Consider the following 18209-nt stretch of genomic DNA (forward strand, 5'->3'; position numbering starts at 1 on the left):
GTCTAGACTAGGCTTGAGCACTGCAAGCTCAGTTCACCGCCCTGTTGTGGTCGACTTGCTTCCTACTTCATTAAAGCCTTTGGGTTGATGTGCATTTCGATTGATACTTTTCAGATGCCGTAATCCTCTGCAGCCACTGTCTGTCTGCTTCAGAACACACATGGACAGACCCGCATTTGTCTTCTGGGATGTAAATATTACAGCAGCCCTTCTTTTCGCCCGGTTACAGTTTCGGCTTGCACATGGACTGATTTAGAAACCGCTTTATTTTGAAATAATTTTAACCAAGTTCACAGCCTCCTTGCGGCTCATTAATAGCGTATGAAAACCACCCTTTTACAATAACAAATGCAATTGATATGCTGCTGTTCATGGGTACCTGTCTGCTGAGCTCTGACAGCACCTGGGCCGTCTTCTTAAACCAGCAACCACCAAATGAACACTTACAGAGACCGTGGCTCTGCAGCCAATTTGGAATGCTCCCTGCATGCAAGGAAAACAGGATGAAAGCTTCAGCTTGCTCATCCTCTTTGACGTCAGTTTCCTGAGACAATCATAATGCCCTGTGCTCCATATCAAGGCTTTTAATAATAATAATCAGTGTGGAGCATTGCAGAATAAATGTTTGAGAAAAGCATAATGAAAGACCTACTGCATGAAGATAAGGCAAACTTTGTGCACCTTGACCCTTTCTGTACGCGTGAAATGTATGGGATACATTATTACTTTAAAGGCAGATCCAAAATCGTGATTAATTACTTTTCAAAGTAATTTGCGTGTATTTAAAACATCGATTATGCATGCGTTAACTTATTTCTTTACTTAATTAAGTGCAATAAATCTTTCGTGACACATAATATCATATTGCTTTGCTTGAAGCTTTCATCCTGCCACACGCATTTCAATTTTTTGACACAAGAAAGGACTATGATCCAAAAATTATAATAATAATAAAAAAATAATAATAATAGGTACCAGTACTGGAATATTTTCCCATGTATGCATTTTTAAATTAGGGGGCTATTTTATATGAAAATTATTGTAAATGCTAGATTAAAACAAACAAGGCATATCTATACAGAATAAAACAAACTATAATAAACTTATAAGTGGCTCACGCAGGATTTAAACCAGGCTGGCTGGTTCACCCTGCACATACAGCATTGCTTTTACTAGATTAAACCACTGGTGATCCCAGATTTAAGCATCACAATACATGTGAAAGTGTTCTAGTAAATACAAGGTCCTGGAGAGGATTTGTAGCCCCTTCAGTCAATGTGTGCACAATGGTAGCATGTTAAGTTTCCTATCTAACTATCTGTTTTATAATGCATATATGTTTTGTTTTGTTTTTTCAAATATTATTTATTTTAAAATGTGGGATAAAATAACAAAAGCTCAAATAATCTTGAACTAGTTTGAAATACCAGTCTGGATTTTAAGAATAGAAATATTTCTCTCAGAATGTAAAAGCGTGTTTTGTATTGAGACGGAGAACCTGGTTGATATGTAAACACTGTTGTTTTTCCCAGATCACTGCCTATAAAGACGCACAGCCACATTGCAATATTGACTTCTTTTGTACTTGTTGGTGTTGGTGGATAGGGGAGGAATCATCCTGCCTGCATGTGAGGGGAGAGATAGACAGCTCTGTCTGCATGTAGAGGGAGAGATACAGTGCCACAATTTGATCAAGGATCCAAGCCAACAGATACAGTACAGCAAACACAATCCCTTCATACAGCAAACCGTCTCCCAGCATGTTCCCCTGATAGAACGATATCAAATATCCCTCGAGTGGTCTGTTCCATATGATTAATAATCAATAAAGTACGATCGATGTACCAGCATGCAATTCTGCAGACATCTTTGCATGACATCGTAAAGACACTTCTGGGGGTAGCTTGAAGTAAAGCTACAGTACCACACAGTCCTGGTCTTTTTAATGTCAAATATCAATAATTGTGGTGCCTTAATCCCCCCCCCCCCCCCCCCCCCCAGTGATTAGTATTGTGCCCACTCTACTTGATCAAAAAGCAGACCTTGTTTACAGTCAGGTTTGTTTACGTCATCAATTCCCATGGAAATAAATCACATGCTCAAGCGCTGTCATTGCAAGGTCAGGTAAATCCAAAAGGTCAAATCAAATACCTTTAAAATAAGTTTAAAATTCATTTTCAAAAAGACCTATGAAAAAATAAGAAGAGCCTAAAGTCGTGGATCTGTCGGCTTCCAAACCCTGATAAGGAGCTGTTCAATCCCTGGGGGTGGTCTGCACTTCATTGCACTGCCTCCCCTGTGCGCTGCTTCTGAGCCTGGGTACCTGAGTGCAGTGCCAGAGTGTCTATGGAATGCAAAATATTACAGTTACATACAAATGCAGGATTAAATATCTCTTCTTGTCTATTTCAGCTTGATAGAGTATGTGTATACAGGATCTTCCTTCTTCTGTTTGCTTTATTTATGTAGTTCTCCAACTCTCAGGTAAACCATGATGCACAAGCGCCCCCTAGTGTTCACTGATGACACATCATTTATTCTACAATTACAGCGGTAGTCTCAGAACTAACTTTTACAGTATCTTTTCATAGCAATTTGTTATTATTTTACATTTACAGTGTTTATCACAAACTGAAACAGTACTAAAAAGATAGTCGAGTATTGTCTTTAAAGCATTAGCCACCTTACAATGAGAAAGCAATAATGATAGAGCTTCTCTGGCCCATATGCCTAACCACCTACTGCTGTAGCTCGTAGTTGTGATCAATTCATATTTAATCCTGCATTTATATGTTACTGGAATGTTTTGCATTACAAATTGTTGAGAGACTGTTTAGATAGTAAGTCTGAATGCCACAGTGCTTCCTGCACAAGAGCGCCATCTAGAGAAATCCCATGGTAGTGCACCAGGCCCAAAACATGTTCTTATTAGATCTATTTCTAAGCATATTTCATGTACAGTACAAAAACTACTAGGCATTACTGACATCTTATTTAATCAGAATTGTGTATTTATAGCAGTGTAACATTAACAAAGGTATACTGATTTTAAAAGAGACAAATCTGTTCTTATAGAAAACTGCAATACGATATATAGAGTAATGCAGGATTTTGGACACAGCACTGTTTTTAATCCAAAACGTACACTAATACTGCTGTATGCTATTATGGTTTAGTGGTCTAGAAAAACCCCACAACACAGACGTTTAAATGACTGATTTGATTGATGATTATACAGAAGAATGGAACTTTTGACCAAAACCCACTTGGTTTAGAGGTCCACTGTCTAGTGGTACAGAGACAGTACTGGACCATGGGGGTAGCAGTAAGGGACAGGGGGAGGAGAAGGGGGCGACACAAAGGTAACAATTACTCACCTATTTAGCTTGTCTTAGGTATGACTTATAAAAAGCAGTGTGTGTAGGGAGGCAGTCCTTCTGCTCAGGCTGTACAATTGCAATGTTGTTAGCTGTTGATATAATGCCGTTGTTTTTATAGCTAAGCTACATTCAAATAAATGAATAAACACATACATACATACATACAAGTTTGTCCCACCTAAACAAAAGTACATAAATTGTGTTTCATGTGGCACAAATAACCACGCCTTTTTTACCACATGAAACTGCATCCTCGAATTCGCCATATTGGCTCTAAATTTCCTATAGTTTACTAAACTATGCTGCTGCTCTTCTGGAGCCGCAATGGCGTCCTTTTCATGACTTCCTCGGCTTGCCGCATTGGTCAGACTACCTATCTGTAAGGCTACGTCACTATTTAAGGCAGTACATGCCCTGCAAGTTCTAGAACAGACTGATCAACGCTGAAGATAATTTAACTCTGCAACTGCACTCAGAATTGTTAAGTACCAGTAACGACATCAGATTAAATAAAAATGTCGCTTTTTGGTCCAGGACTGCTTAGTGTCATGGGACACAGATCTACTGGATCTTCAGTGCGCGGTGAAAATGGTAAAGCAATGCGTTTATGGTTTCTATAATATTAGTAATGCGAATATCTCCATGCAAACAGGTACAGTATATGAGCGATGCTGAGGCGTGCCTCACTTGCAAAAATTACGTGCACAGGTTTTGGTAACATATTTATATTATATATTGTACAAATTAAAACATTTCAGCTCATTGTGATAATTACAAACTGTATAACCGAGAACACTGCAACAGACATGACGCATCAAAGAAGTTTGTTGTATGTGAAATGCTGTTGTTTGTTTTAAAAATAAAATAAAAAATGCATAGATGACGCATCAAAAAAAAAAAAAAAAAAAAAAAAATACGACAAGGGATGCTTGATTTTTGCGGAGGGCCCGTTGTCGTTTTTCCCATGCGGTTCTGTTTTAATGAAACTCTAATTTCAAAAGGGTCAACATTCTGTTGCATTACCGTACAGTGAGTTATGACTACTGCTAGCATAAAGTGGTACAAGTCCCTTAATCTGAATTGCTCTGTTTTCTTGTTTAATTTAGTTTCAGATGAGTCGTTGAAGAATGAGATAGACATTTACTTAAGTTAAAATTACGTTTAGAAAATGGAAGTCACTTATTTTATTTTGCAGTATATTTTAAGTGCGTAGCAGCATTGAAGGAGCGGCGCGTTAGTGTCACGTGACCAGCTCTGCAGAGTTCCATACCAGACTGCTCATTCCAAATAATAAAATGAGCTTTACTTCATCCGTTTCGCTGCATGTCTAATATGTAGAAGAGTAAATGGTTGTTTAATATTAAGAAGACAAATATTACAAAGTCAAGTAGTGTATTTTAATATGAGCTATTAGCTTTACCTGTTTAAGTCTGATGTTAACAGTTTTTAAATGCCACTGTACATTTTGTATTGTGGTGTTAATTTTCCATCCTCATTTCTTTAGTTATGGCTGCAGCTTCTATAGCCAACATTGTGAAGAGTTCCTTGGGACCAGTGGGGCTTGACAAGATGTTAGTGGATGACATTGGGGTGAGTGACTTGGAAATGCATATCCCATATCCTAATAATCAGAACTTAGAAGTTCTGATTTTTCACACACACATAGAGATATGCATGTAATTCTGGAAGTCCGGGGGTACTGTGCAGTACAAAGGTATTTGGACAGTAAGGACAGGGGTGTGTTCTTCAGAATTGGGGGTCCTAATATCTCTCATCTGAGTTGCTGATGGTGACTTGTTTTTTATTCAGGATGTTACGATTACAAATGATGGCGCCACAATCCTGAGCTTGCTGGAGGTTGACCATCCCGCTGCCAAGGTGCTTTGTGAACTGGCCCAGCTCCAGGACAAGGAGGTTGGGGATGGAACCACATCAGTGGTACGTGACCATGACTCAACCTCTTCATCCATAGGCCAACTGGGACATGGAGACACGCTCGCTCACGGCTCCCCTTTAACTGGGACATGGAGACACGCTCGCTCACGGCTCCCCTTTAACTGGGACATGGAGACACACTCACTCACGACTCCCCTTTAACTGGGACCCGGGCTGAGAATACACAGAAAGAACTGAGCAGGTTGTGATCAGGATCACGTGTTATGTCAACTTATAATTATTATTATTATGTATTTCTTAGCAGACACCCTTCTCCAGGGTGACTTACAATGTGTTTTTTTTTTTTTTTTACATACAACTACCCATTTATACAGTTGGGTTTTACCGGAGCAATCTAGGTACCCACGACCCTCCGGTCAAGAGTCCAGAGCCCTAACCACTACTCCACACTGCTGCTAACAAACAGTAACCCTTAAACCCCACAGTATGGTTGGAATTACTTTAATGGCTCTGGTCAAGCCTGATTATTGTTTGCTGTACTTTCTAGTTGTACAGTATTGTCAGTATTTTACCATAATGTTCAGGATAACAAATATGTGAACTGGGAGGGACGCCAACGTGTGTGATTTAAAGCTGAAAACTTTGTGTGTAGGTTATACTGGCCGCTGAGCTTCTGAAGAACGCGGACGAATTGGTTTCACAGAAAATCCACCCAACAAGCATCATTGCCGGGTATCGTTTGGCATGCAAGTAAGTTCAATAGCAGTGAATGTCAAGTAATATCTCAGGAACACAGATCACAGGGTCAGAAGATGAGTGCAGGTCAGTGGTTGAAATTACCATCAGCACGTACGTCATGCGATTCTGAGGGGATGGCATTCGAATCCTCAGACGCTCATGGATTGACCCTAACTTTTTATATTTATCAGTACACCGAATCAGCATGACTGACATGTTTTTTCCAATTAGTAAATCAGCGGAATGCAAAAACGTATCTTAAGAGGTATGGAATGTGTTTTGATTAAGAATGTAGCATTCTTATAAATAACTCTTGTGTAGCTGATTTTTTTTGTTTTTTGTTTTAGGGAAGCGGTCAGATTCATTAATGAAAACCTGACCATAAACACAGACGAGCTGGGAAGAGAGGGTCTGATCAGCACAGCAAAGACATCAATGTCTTCCAAAATCATCGGGACATATCCTTTTGTAAAGCATTGGGGCCAGGTCTATTAAAACTGTTTACTCCAGTGTGCTGTGTGCGCCGTTTCTGTGAAAGGAAACCATAACAGTAAGGTTAAACTAGTAAGAAACTGCTTGGACTAAAGAGCTGCTCAGTAGCAACACATGGTCTTATTTCATATATTGGCGTGCTTTGCTTGTATGTTGTTTCTGGGGTATGGTCATGTGCAGATGGTCCGCCAGAGGGAGTTATAAGCACAGGAAGTTAAGGTACTTGTGAAAAATCTGCATATCTCCAAAATCCCATAAGAAAAACCAAGTGGATCTTTAAAATATACATAAGAGATCCAGTAGAAATGTTGTTAATCCTAACACAAGATAAGAAAATAGTTTTATAAAGGTTTGGATGTAACCCAGTGGTGTCAGGGTTAACTTGTTGATTTTCATTGGTATTGATCGGGGCGCAGTACGAGAATGCATTCATTCAGACCCTTTGTTCACCTTGACCTCTGTGGCCACTGATGCAGATTTCTTTGCCAACATGGTAGTGGATGCAGTCATCGCAGTGAAGTTCACGGATTCCAGGGGAGTGGCTCACTACCCCATCAACTCTGTGAACGTGCTGAAGGCACATGGACGCAGTCAGAGGGAGAGCATGTTGATCAACGGCTACGCAATCAATTGCACAGTGGGCTCGCAAGGTAAGGGGCTTTCCAAACGCTTGCTCAACGCTTGCAAAAACCTTTTTTTGGCGTAGCTGGCATGGGTCTCTACATTGTAAAGTTAAACGAGGCTAATCTTTCGTGCAAAGAGTGACATTCAAACACAAAAGCCGCTGTGTTGTGCTATTTTTTTATTAGTGTTATGTTTTAAAGGCCAGCTGTGGTACAGATGTGAGTCTGTTTGTTTAATGTTTTGCTCAGTGGGTAGCACACAGTCTTCTGAGCCAGAATCCTGCCCTTTATACCAGTTGTGCTTATTCTCAAAGACTGCTGTAGAACAAAGCTCTCCACTAGTGTCTCCACCCCCTCCTGCAAAACACATTTCTTTGGAAACTAATATGACTGCTTAAAAAGGCTAGCCTTGATTTTATAGCATACACATCACAGTACCATAAATACCGGGCTGGTGTCACAGACCCTGATTATCACTGCTCTTTGACTCCCTAATGTTCGGTAAGCAAGTCCAGGATTAGTGCTACTCTGTTTTAATGTAAAGTGAAAGTTTTTAATGATATGCAGTGTTTTTCTGTGTGCGTGTGTTTTAAAAGAACCAAGTATAAGGCAACTTTGAACTCGCAGTGAATGTTATATTTTCTTTCCATAGCGATGCTCAAGAAAATTACCAACGCAAAGATAGCCTGTCTGGATTTCAGCCTGCAGAAAACCAAGATGAAATTGGGAGTGCAGGTTCTCATCTCTGATCCAGAGAAACTTGATCAGATTCGCCAGAGGTATGAACCTACTGCCTAACAAACCAACATACTGCAGCTGCCTTGAAAACTCAAGCTGTTATCCTTAAAGTTCATGGCATAAGAGTGACAAAGCTTCAGCGCATGTCTGGCATTGGGTTTCTTATAATTACCCGATTCCTAATCTGTTGAAACATGCAGGTATGTTTTATAAGATGCTGAAGTGTAAGAAACGTGGTGTTCTGTACTGGCATGTGTATTCCCTGTAAGATGAAACTACTGCACTTTGATTAATTTGTTGTTTCCGGACGGTGCAGGGAGTTTGATATCACCAAAGAGCGTGTTCAGAAAATCCTGGCGTCTGGGGCCAATGTGATTCTGACCACAGGAGGGATTGATGACATCTGCCTCAAGTATTTCGTGGAAGCGGGTGCGATGGCGGTGAGGAGGGTTCTCAAGCGGGACATCAAGAGGATCGCCAAGGCATCTGGGGGTAAGCCACACACCGACCTCTAGGTGATTGGGACGTCTCTGGTTGTTGATGTGTCTTGGAATATTTTCCTTGTATGTTGTATTCTTACTGTCCTGTATGAATTGTTGTTGGCATAGTTCAGGGGTGGCCAATCACAGTCCTGGAGGCCCATTCCATTCCTGTTCTGTGTTCCAAACCCTGTTCTAAATTGAACCAATGAAACCTCCATCCATACCCTGAAGTAGTTAATGATCTGATTTGACCTGGAGTGGAATGGTCCACCAGGCCATGATTGTCCACCCCTGGCGTAGGTTATCCATCATGTTGTGTGGGCGTATATACTGGTTTATATCTAGGTGAAACGCAATGACGTGTAACTCTGCTCTCTGGTGTGCTGCTCAGCCACTCTGTGCTCGACGCTAGTCAACCTGGAGGGAGAGGAGAGCTTCGACGCTACCTTGCTAGGGCAGGCCGAGGAGGTGGTGCAGGAGGTCATCTGCGATGACGAACTCATCCTGATTAAGAAGTAAGTTCACGCCTAGTTCTTGAATATCTGAATTTCAGTTTAACTGGTATTTCAAGGGTAGTGTAGATCAGGGATGCACAACTTCCATCCTACAAGGGCCTTTCCACATGAAGGGTTTGAGGCTATCCATTAAATATTTCAGATTTATACCTGTTATGTACAAGACAATGTAAGCGATAACTTAAGCGCATAGCGGACATAACTGAGGCGGTATTAAATATGCATTGTGCTTGTGCATGTATAGGTACCTGGAGGGGGGTAGCAAGAGGAGAACGTTTTGAAAGTAAATGTACCTGTTTTCACTCCCAGCACCAAAGCTCGGACGGCGGCGTCCCTGATTCTGCGCGGAGCAAACGACTTCATGTGTGACGAGATGGAGCGCTCGGTCCACGACGCCCTGTGCGTGGTGAGGAGGGTCATGGAGGCCAAGTCCATCGTGGTGGGAGGGGGTTCCGTGGAGGCCGCGCTCTCAATCTACCTGGAGAACTTCGCCACGACCATGGCACGTACACTTCCAACCTAGATCTGTTGCCCTAATGTGAATGCTAATGTTGTTCTTGGTACCTGTGTTGTATATACTCTTGCCAGCAGAGAGCTAGCATGCTGTCAAGCAGAACTTGCAAGGTAAGGGTGATTATCCCCATTTAAAACTGATCATAATATTTGAATCGATGGCTGTCACTGTACTTTAGGGTGAACAGAAATTCTACAAACTGCTGGTTTCACAGAACCACTTCTCACATTTTGAAGTTACAAATATACAGTGACACCAAAATATTATGTTTTGTTTGAGGTGTAGTTTTAAATAGTAAGTTCAAGAAGTTGACCTGCCAAAAGTTTACAAAAAAAAACAAAAACATGCATTATGAAATGGATACATGGATAAAAAAAACTCAATGTGCTACAGTTGCGCACACAGTGACTGCACGGGGGGTATACTATAGTGTCTTCAGTTAACTGGCCAAAACGGTGTAGCCTAACCTATTAAATGCTAAGAAGGAATAGTAAATGTGTGATGTGTTACTCTGCAGGGCTCCAGAGAGCAGCTGGCCATAGCGGAATTCGCCCACTCGCTTCTAGTCATTCCGAAGACCCTGGCGGTCAACGCTGCTCAGGACGCCACTGACCTGGTGGCCAAGCTGAGAGCATTCCACAACCAGGCCCAGATCAACCCAGAGAGTAAACACTTCAAATGGTAAGCGTGCTGTTGTAAGCAGCATGGCGTCCCTTCATAATGTTGTGTGTGCTTGCAAACTCCATTCCATCGGTTCATTGTGGGTCTTCAGTTGAAACGTGTGTTTCCTCTGCAGGATTGGCCTGGATCTTGTGAACGGCAAGCCTAGAGACAACAAGCAGGCAGGGGTGTTCGAGCCCACCCTCGTCAAAACCAAAAGCATCAGGTTCGCCACCGAAGCCGCCATCACAATCCTGCGCATCGACGACCTCATCAAGATCATACCCGATGAGAAGGAGGGAGGCAAGTCATACCAAGATGCCATGCAGCGCGGGGAGCTGGACGACTGAACCAACAAACAAACTAACAGCGGCCTCAATGCAATCAAAGCGTACTTGGCTGAAGCACAGCCGTGATCTGGATTTAATTCAGGCCTGTATCTCATTCCAGAGGTGGTTTGCTGCTGTTCCTAGTGCTACAAACCCTGGTCTGAATTGAGTCAAAGTCTATGGCACAGCCAAAACTTTGGAATGGTTACAGTGGCACTGTCGTTGAATTAATCCAAGCAGCTGTACTAAAAGTTTGTTTCATTCTGATGTCCTTGTAATCTCAAAAAAAGAAAAAAAAAAAAAGTGAAAGAATTCACCAAATTTCAGGTGATGGAAATTTGTTGAATTGCTTGGTAAATAAAAAAGCTGTTCTACTGGTAAAATGTGTTTGCTGTAGTGCAGTGAGCGTTAGCTACATTTAAATATTGTGTCTACCTGTTACAGTTGAAACTGATACATTGCTTTGAAAAATAGAAATGTGTAATTGACTTCTCTTATTCGAATTGATGGGGAGCTGTTTCTAGAGGTAATCTGTGCTGAGAAACATTAAAAAGCAACATTGCGTAGCAACTTTACGGCCTTGGTGTGTCGATACAAATGCTGATTTGAACTGTGCTTGAAGCACTTTCCTGTAACACTTAAGTTATTTGGCTGTTTACTGTGAAACTGAATAAATATTTTTCACCACTATTTTTGTTGTTGTAACTATGGCTCTTGAGACCTTGTGTGAAAGAGGTATTTATATGTTGATATACTAGAACAGTTCAGGCTTTTCAACGCACACCCCGATGCATTCTGGTAAATGTAGTCCTGCTATGAAATGTACCTGTGACAGGTAAAACATAAGTAGTGCTTGTAGTTTTGGGGTTTTTGATCGTGTCCCTTTGAGCCGATTCTCTTTCTTAATCAAACACTAATTACCAAAGGAAGTTGTTTCTTTTTACCCTCATATCTTGATTGAGTTCACAATCAACGCGCATTGATCTTACCTGCTTCTATTTGAACCTGCGTTTCGTTCTGACTCTGATCGTCGAATTCAGCTGATTAATTTCCACTGCGTTAGTTTCTAGTAGCACGTTGCTAATTTAAACAATCTGGTATTCAGTTATGGCTTAACTATTAATTAAGGTTTAAAGGGAGTGAGAGATGGAAAATAAAAAGTGAAAACTGGAAGCCCTACACGTAAGCCATGAATAACTCTTACACGTTCAAGACAGCTGTCTGAATATTTATTTTACCTATAGGGAATCTGTTTTGTAAATCCAACAAAACAACGACCGGCCAAATCCCACTTCCACATTACACTGTGTTTCGCCAAGCATGTGCAGAGCATGACCTAAGCAAACTTTAGCTTAAGTTTCCCCATTCTTATACTTCCTATATAAACACAAAACTCCATATATGTACAAGGTGGTGTATTCTCTTACTGGAATTGCTCCTGCCACAACTTCATATCCCCAATTAAAAAAAAAAAAAAATTTGCACACATTGAATTTATTGAAAGAATGCTGGCCAAAATCACACGTTATTCATTTTCTTTTAAATGGATCTGGACATCACTAAGACAGACAGGAAAGAGACATGAGCTGTCCTCAGTGACATGAGCGAGGTGTACTGTACCCTGCAGTCATTTACCAATCAGGAGCTGTCCTCAGTGATGTCATGGGCGAGGTGTACAGTACCCTGGAGTCATTTACCAATCAGGAGCTGTCCTCCTCAGTGACATGAGCGAGGTGTACAGTACCCTGCAGTCATTTACCAATCAGGTTGTGAATAGAATGCTGGTGGCAGGTTGTGGGTCACACTGCCAGTGTTGTCTGCAGAGGCACGCATACTGGAAGCAGTTCTGAATGCACGTGATCAAGAGCTCTAGGGTAAGGTTACATATTTGGTATATTAGGAGGCATTTTTCTTGAAGTAAAACATATTTCTTAATGCACAAAAGTACTATTTCTTGGCCACTGTTTAATCCTTGGTCCTTGACATTTAATACTACAACCTCAACACAGCACAGATGTCTACTTACAATGTTACTTTTAACAGCACACTTGTGTCCGAGTCTCCTAAAGGAATCCTTGTGGAAATGTTTTGGCATGTACGCAGTTACTACATCAGTAACAGACAGCACGGGATGAGGACACTGCGCCTTCACAGCCAACACAGCACTATTCTGATCAGTACATGTATGCTTTTACATATGCACTGGTATTCCCTTCATACAAATATCCATTTCTTAAATCTACATAAAATAGTAATATTAAAAAAAAAAACAATACTTTATAGCACCATGAAACATTTTCTCCAAAATCAATTACAAAAAAACAAACATTGTGCTTACATCATATTTAAATATATATTTTAAAAAAACAAAGCTAATTGATACCTCCGCAGTGGTAAACCCACACAAGCCAGGGTTTCAGTCTCACGGAATAATACAGGGAGCTGCATCCACAAAGCATTTACTACCGTGCTAACACCAGTTTTTTTTTTTCTTCTAAAAACAACATTGATGGATGTTAAAAAGCTTTAAATAACTAACCCCATAATCAGAGTTCCTGCGTGCACGTTAGCTGTTTATGCAGCTTCTGTAGCATTATCAGTTCAGTATTCTCTTCACAAAGACATGGTGCACATTCAGCAGAGGGGTGAGTTCTTAGTGAATGCAGCCCAGTATCTCTGCTCCTACTCATCCTGCTTCCTCTTGGGCTTCTTGGGGTTGCGTGAGCGGCTCTTGGCTTTGCACAGAGGGCAGATCGGCGCATTCCTGTGGATTTGCTGGTGGCAGGACAGGCAAGCCTGGTTTAAACAAAGAAAAATCAAAAAAGTGTTCCATAGCGTTCTCCATAATGCAGTTTTAACAGCAGCAAGGTTTTATCCTGCTGTGATTAGGGATCCTTTCTCTTCCCCATTGTGATTGTGCGAAAGTGATTATCACTCTTTTGTCATTTAGATGGACTGCCTTTTTCAACGTGTTGATTCACGTGCAGAATACGAACCTGGATACTTCCATTATTATACACTATATCTGAAGCCATGGTATTGTTCACATCAAAGGGACGTGACATAAAAGGAACCACAAACTCCTTCAAAGGATTCCTGCCTAGCTTCTTTTATACTGCTCTGGGGAACTGAAAGCAAAGTTCTTGGACAAAAATGATTTAAAAAAGGCAACTACAGTATACAAAACAAAACCTGTATAAAATGTTATTCATTGGTTTTATTTCAACTGGTTCTCCAAAACAAAATCTTGTATCTCAGCTCTCAGAGATTTTCAATGTCCAGTGAAGCAACCTTTTACTGTGTGATGCTGAAGGAGGGGTCATTCTGTATCACAGCCGTCAATCATTACATTTTCAATCACACACACAAGACACATTTATGACACGTCCACCTTCGTAACATTGAAGGGACAGGTGGAGATCTGTGTTCAAGTGCAATTAAGACACTTTGCAAGCTTCATACGATCTCTTACTGAACCCCTGCCAGCCTTAACGGGAGAACAGCATCAGTCACAAACACACCACACACATTTCTCATTATCTTTCATTACCCTCACCCGTCAAGTTAACCCATTTCCAATGAAAAGCACATTTATTTCTGCCGTTTATACATTTTCAACATCCCACCATACCTCACTAATTAAAGCCAGAATTACAAACTCACTTCTACCATTCTTCACACATTATACCTTCAAAAAGAAAGGCTCTATTTTAAAAAAATTGCTTTCATTACAAATATCGATATCACTTTTGACAACAAGGTTCAATTCAACAGTCCAGTGTACATTAATGTGTTCCGCTTGGTTTTATGTTTTTAATAAAAAAATAAATAAAAAAATGGTTGTAAACCCAGTTATAGAAATACCAGCCTCATATTTTGTAGAGTGGAATTAATGAAGTGGAATCAGACAGCACACAAGCAGTGTGTTAGGTCAAAACAAAGAACCGACGTATTTCAGATAACACAAATATTGTACAAACGCCTTCAAAATAACCAGTGCTGGTTGTCATAGCTAACATTTCTAAGAGAGTTGTAAAACCATTAAAGATATCATTGCAATAAGCTGGGCCTCCTTAAAGCAGAGCGCTCCCATGCAGTTGGGTACCTTCATTGGTGGCGGCTGCTGTCTGAAGGTGGCAGTCTGTCTCGTGTCCTGTTTCCGTGCCACCTGGAGCTGCTGGGCGGCTGCAGCAGCGGCTGCCAATGACTCGGGGATGGGCGGCTCCTGCGGCTCTGTCTGCCACTCCGCTTTCTGCTTCTCAAAGTAGCTGCACCAATCAGAACACAAGACAATGAGAGGAGGCGGGACACAACTGCAGGCAGTGTAGTCCCCACAGGCCCAGAAGGGAGCAGGTCTAACCTTTAATTATAAGTGGCTCATACGGTATCCGGCTGCATTCAGGTCTTTTTTATTTCTCTTATTGGTTTTAATATATTGTCAGTGCGCGTCAGGCTAGTGAATATTGCAGCAGACTCACTCGAGCGACAGCTTCTCCTCCTCCTCGCACAGGTCCGGCAGTCTCTGCAGCCCCAGGGTCATGCGCAGCGCGTCCACGTGCTCCTTCAGTGGCTTGTACTCCTCGTGAAGGCGTCGCGTCGACTCCAGCAGCTTGCTCAGGTCGCTCTCCGACTGCTTGATAGTGTTCTCCATCTGGGGGACAGAAAGGAGGGAGGAGGTACAGCAAAGCATTTCATGAAAGATAGTATCGGTGTTCATGTTGCAAAACCCAGCAATGGAAAGTGTCCTAATAAATGAAATGACAAAAGTTTAATTGATGGGGGACTGAGAGAAGTCTTAATTCATGCATGCCTTATAAGTGCGATCAACATCATGTTACAAAGGAACATTAAATGAATACGGGCAATTAAATCCTCATGAATTAGCAGGGCTGAATTCAAAACAAATGACTTCAGAACTCAGAGGAGGTGCAGCAGATATTCTGCCATTCCTCCTGTGGGATTCAGGTGGAATTCATGATGAATTTGCAGCCATTATTTTAAAGTGTTACTGTTTTATGTACGTTGCACGATTCCTGCCCATGTAATAATTGTGAACACGTCCCTCTCAAGTCACTGTGACATCTCGAGAGAACAGAAACAGACGCAGTGTCATCCCTTATTAGAAAAGGTTAAAAACTGCAAATGCCAGCCGCCGATCTCCATTTAAAAATACAAAAAATAGTGTTTAAGGCAAAATGCTGTCATGCATGTGCATCCTGCGGGTGGAGATGGTAACGAGGATAGACATGTCATCTGCACAGGCCCTTTGAGTGGCCAGTCACCTGAAATGGCACCACTGGAATGCTGGGAAGCACTTTGAAACCCTGCTTGAATTACACACAGCCTGTGCTCTAGCCAATACTGGGATAGCATAGAGAAATTGTCTCTTTATCCTATTAGAATCAAGCCCTGGAGAGAAATGTAGCACTGGTAATGGTTTGTGTGTTATTTCAAGAACGTGCCCTCCACCACCCCCCCCACCCTCGGTCCTGCCTCTCCTCAAGGCAATCCCGCCCCTGTCGCTCTCCCTGCTCGTCACACACCACATTGATGTCGGCATGAATGAGCCGCAGCTCCTCCACATGAGCCATCTTCTCCTGCAGCAGCAACTCCATCTCCTGCTTGTATTCCTTCAGGTGCTTCTCCTCCGACTCCAGCGATTCAAACTCACACTTCAGACGGGACTTAATCTTCTCCATCTGAATGGTCTTATTTCTGTAAAACACAGTTCAATACAATGAAACAAACCCTGACATAGCGCTCGCCATGCAAAGTGTCCCGGGGTTACATAGGCAAGGAGGAACATATGATACATTGCTGCAGAAAATTCAGCAGTTTCTATACAGTACCTGGAAGCGAATACAAGCTGCTTGATTTAGCAGGGGACTGTGAAACAGGATCTCAGCCCTCCCCCATCACAGTGCGTTGTAAGAATCAGGTGGGTACAGACTACACTATGGACCCCTGCCACACCTGCAATGTAAACACTGTCCAGCTCTTAAAGTGTGTCTCATTGGTAATGGAGACAGACAACATGCTGTGATAGACAGAGTTTTTTATGTGACAGTAGACTACGGTCAGCTGCATAGTTCCTGCCTTGGCCATGGTTCACTGTTCAACCGAATTAGATGAGGTTTGTTAACACAACTAACAGGGATTTTAATAAGACTCCCACTGCACAGCAGTTTGAGCAATTCCTGGTTTTACAATGCGTTTAACTGAAGCACCTGAGCGTGTTACCTATACTCGTGGCTAATCAAGGAGTTTTAGTTCCACCCCTCAACTAGCTATAAACACAAAACGTAGGCTCCCTTTACTGTATCTGACCACGGAATGAATGGCCCTAGTATTAACAGACCGCCTCGTGATTACCCAAGTGCTTCCTTGATGCACAAAACTACTGCTGCCCAGTTCAACGAGAAGATTCATTTTCTAAACCAAACACGTAACGGCACACTCCATGAAACCACGTTATTCAATACTGTATGGATTTATGTAGTGTTTGCTAAAAGAAACAGCGTCGTAGTTTTCTGGTAACATCTGCCTAGCAACGAATCTGATTTTGTCGTAACGTTTTGTTACAAAAGTCTGAAAATGTGCCTGTTTTCATTCATTCGCCATAACGGTTTTCAGATTAATCCAGCAACGGGTTTACAAGTTAGACTCTCCAGCTTCCACAAAGACAAACACCCGAACAGCTAAATAAAAAAATAATAAAAACAAATACAAATCAAACCACAGACATGGTTTCATTGACTTCAGGAGAGTTATTAAGTAGAACACGGTACTGTTTTTTTTATTTTTTATGTAATTGTATTCTTGCGGGGCTATATTTTGCCCCCCACTCACTCGCGGGTGTATTAATTCCTATACAAAGGGAGTGATTGCATCCTAAAAGGAGTCGCTTTCACTTTAACTGGTGATCCATTGTGTCTTTTCATGAGCAGATAACTGCACCAGGAAATCTCCAGCCGCAACTGTAGAGTTCTTTTGTTTGTTTCACACTCCGTGCCTGCGCGCGCGCAGTGGGTGGTCCCTGTCAATTCTCTGACCTTTTTAGCCACAAATCAATTGCCTACATTGTCATTTTCAACATGGAACTCAAAACAGCCTGCACGTATTCCAATCAATACGCAAAACTCACTTAATATGTACTGTACGATATTATATATATATATATATATATATATATATATATATATATATATATATATATATATATATATATATCTTTTTGTCATAGTGAAAATGAAAACATATTTATTTGATTTAATTTCGGTTCCAATAATATTTACACATTCTTAGGTTATATTAGCAAAATGCACGTTTAAATATAATTCAATTACAATTCTCAACGAGATTTCTACTTTAACCGTTACAATATATTGCATCGCGTTGGGTGAAAAAAAACAAAAAAAACAAAACACTACACTTCTTGCGTCCCCTTCGACTACCCCACACTTCTCAATGAAATAATTCCATTCAATCAAACCAGCTCCGCACCATACCTGATTTCCTTAATGTTTTCCAATTTGCACATTATCTCCTGCTCATCCGCCATGGTTCGTGCTGTAGATTCCAATATACACAGGAGGAAAGAGTCCGAAATGCCAGCAAAACAATAGCCCCTGCCTGTAAACTGGGCATGTGCAAGAGAGGCGTCATGGAACGCTGGTAGTTGTAGTCCAGTATTCCCATATCATTTGCATATTAAAGACAAGCGGAAATAACTACAAATCCCAACAACATTCCACACTCGGAGACGCGGTGTGGGTGGTGAGCGAGAGCGCTTCTTTGCAGGTGGAATAACAGGTGCTTGGCATCCTCATATGAGGTCGTTAT

The 18209-nt window shown here is 41.4% G+C and overlaps 2 protein-coding genes across 2 annotated transcripts; one reads left to right on the forward strand and one right to left on the reverse strand.

The window, feature by feature from the left end:
• Positions 1 to 3790: 3790 nt before the first annotated feature.
• On the forward strand, positions 3791 to 11057 carry LOC117412578 (T-complex protein 1 subunit alpha-like). Its single transcript, XM_058989509.1, has 12 exons — positions 3791 to 3971; positions 4885 to 4970; positions 5190 to 5318; positions 5929 to 6026; positions 6362 to 6470; positions 6973 to 7156; positions 7782 to 7908; positions 8184 to 8359; positions 8741 to 8864; positions 9174 to 9366; positions 9896 to 10059; positions 10175 to 11057. Exons 1-12 carry the CDS (start codon positions 3896 to 3898, stop codon positions 10386 to 10388), a joined length of 1680 nt encoding a protein of 559 aa, XP_058845492.1. The 5' UTR covers positions 3791 to 3895; the 3' UTR covers positions 10389 to 11057.
• A 522-nt stretch (positions 11058 to 11579) lies between these two features.
• zc4h2 (zinc finger, C4H2 domain containing) lies at positions 11580 to 18024 on the reverse strand. Its single transcript, XM_034019878.3, has 5 exons — positions 17876 to 18024; positions 15911 to 16082; positions 14846 to 15018; positions 14473 to 14635; positions 11580 to 13163 (listed from the first exon to the last, which is right to left on the reverse strand). The coding sequence occupies exons 1-5, from the start codon at positions 17926 to 17928 to the stop codon at positions 13050 to 13052; spliced, it is 675 nt and encodes a 224-aa protein (XP_033875769.1). The 5' UTR covers positions 17929 to 18024; the 3' UTR covers positions 11580 to 13049.
• Between the last annotated feature and the right edge of the window lie 185 nt (positions 18025 to 18209).

The sequence above is a fragment of the Acipenser ruthenus genome, chromosome 16 (assembly GCF_902713425.1).
Source record: "Acipenser ruthenus chromosome 16, fAciRut3.2 maternal haplotype, whole genome shotgun sequence".
Lineage (NCBI taxonomy): Eukaryota > Metazoa > Chordata > Actinopteri > Acipenseriformes > Acipenseridae > Acipenser > Acipenser ruthenus.

Bases quoted from the DNA above. Each gene is read 5' to 3' on its own strand.
- zc4h2 (XM_034019878.3), bottom strand. From the start codon at position 17,928: ATGGCGGATGAGCAGGAGATAATGTGCAAATTGGAAAACATTAAGGAA. The intron at 14,636-14,845 runs GTGAGTCTGCTG...TGATTGGTGCAG, and splicing joins GAGGAGAAGCTGTCGCTCGA to CTACTTTGAGAAGCAGAAAG. The intron at 13,164-14,472 runs GTACCCAACTGC...TGTTTAAACCAG, and splicing joins AGCAGCCGCCACCAATGAAG to GCTTGCCTGTCCTGCCACCA.
- LOC117412578 (XM_058989509.1), top strand. From the start codon at position 3,896: ATGTCGCTTTTTGGTCCAGGACTGCTTAGTGTCATGGGACACAGATCT. The intron at 6,471-6,972 runs ACATATCCTTTT...ACCTCTGTGGCC, and splicing joins TGTCTTCCAAAATCATCGGG to ACTGATGCAGATTTCTTTGC. The intron at 7,909-8,183 runs GTATGAACCTAC...CGGACGGTGCAG, and splicing joins CTTGATCAGATTCGCCAGAG to GGAGTTTGATATCACCAAAG.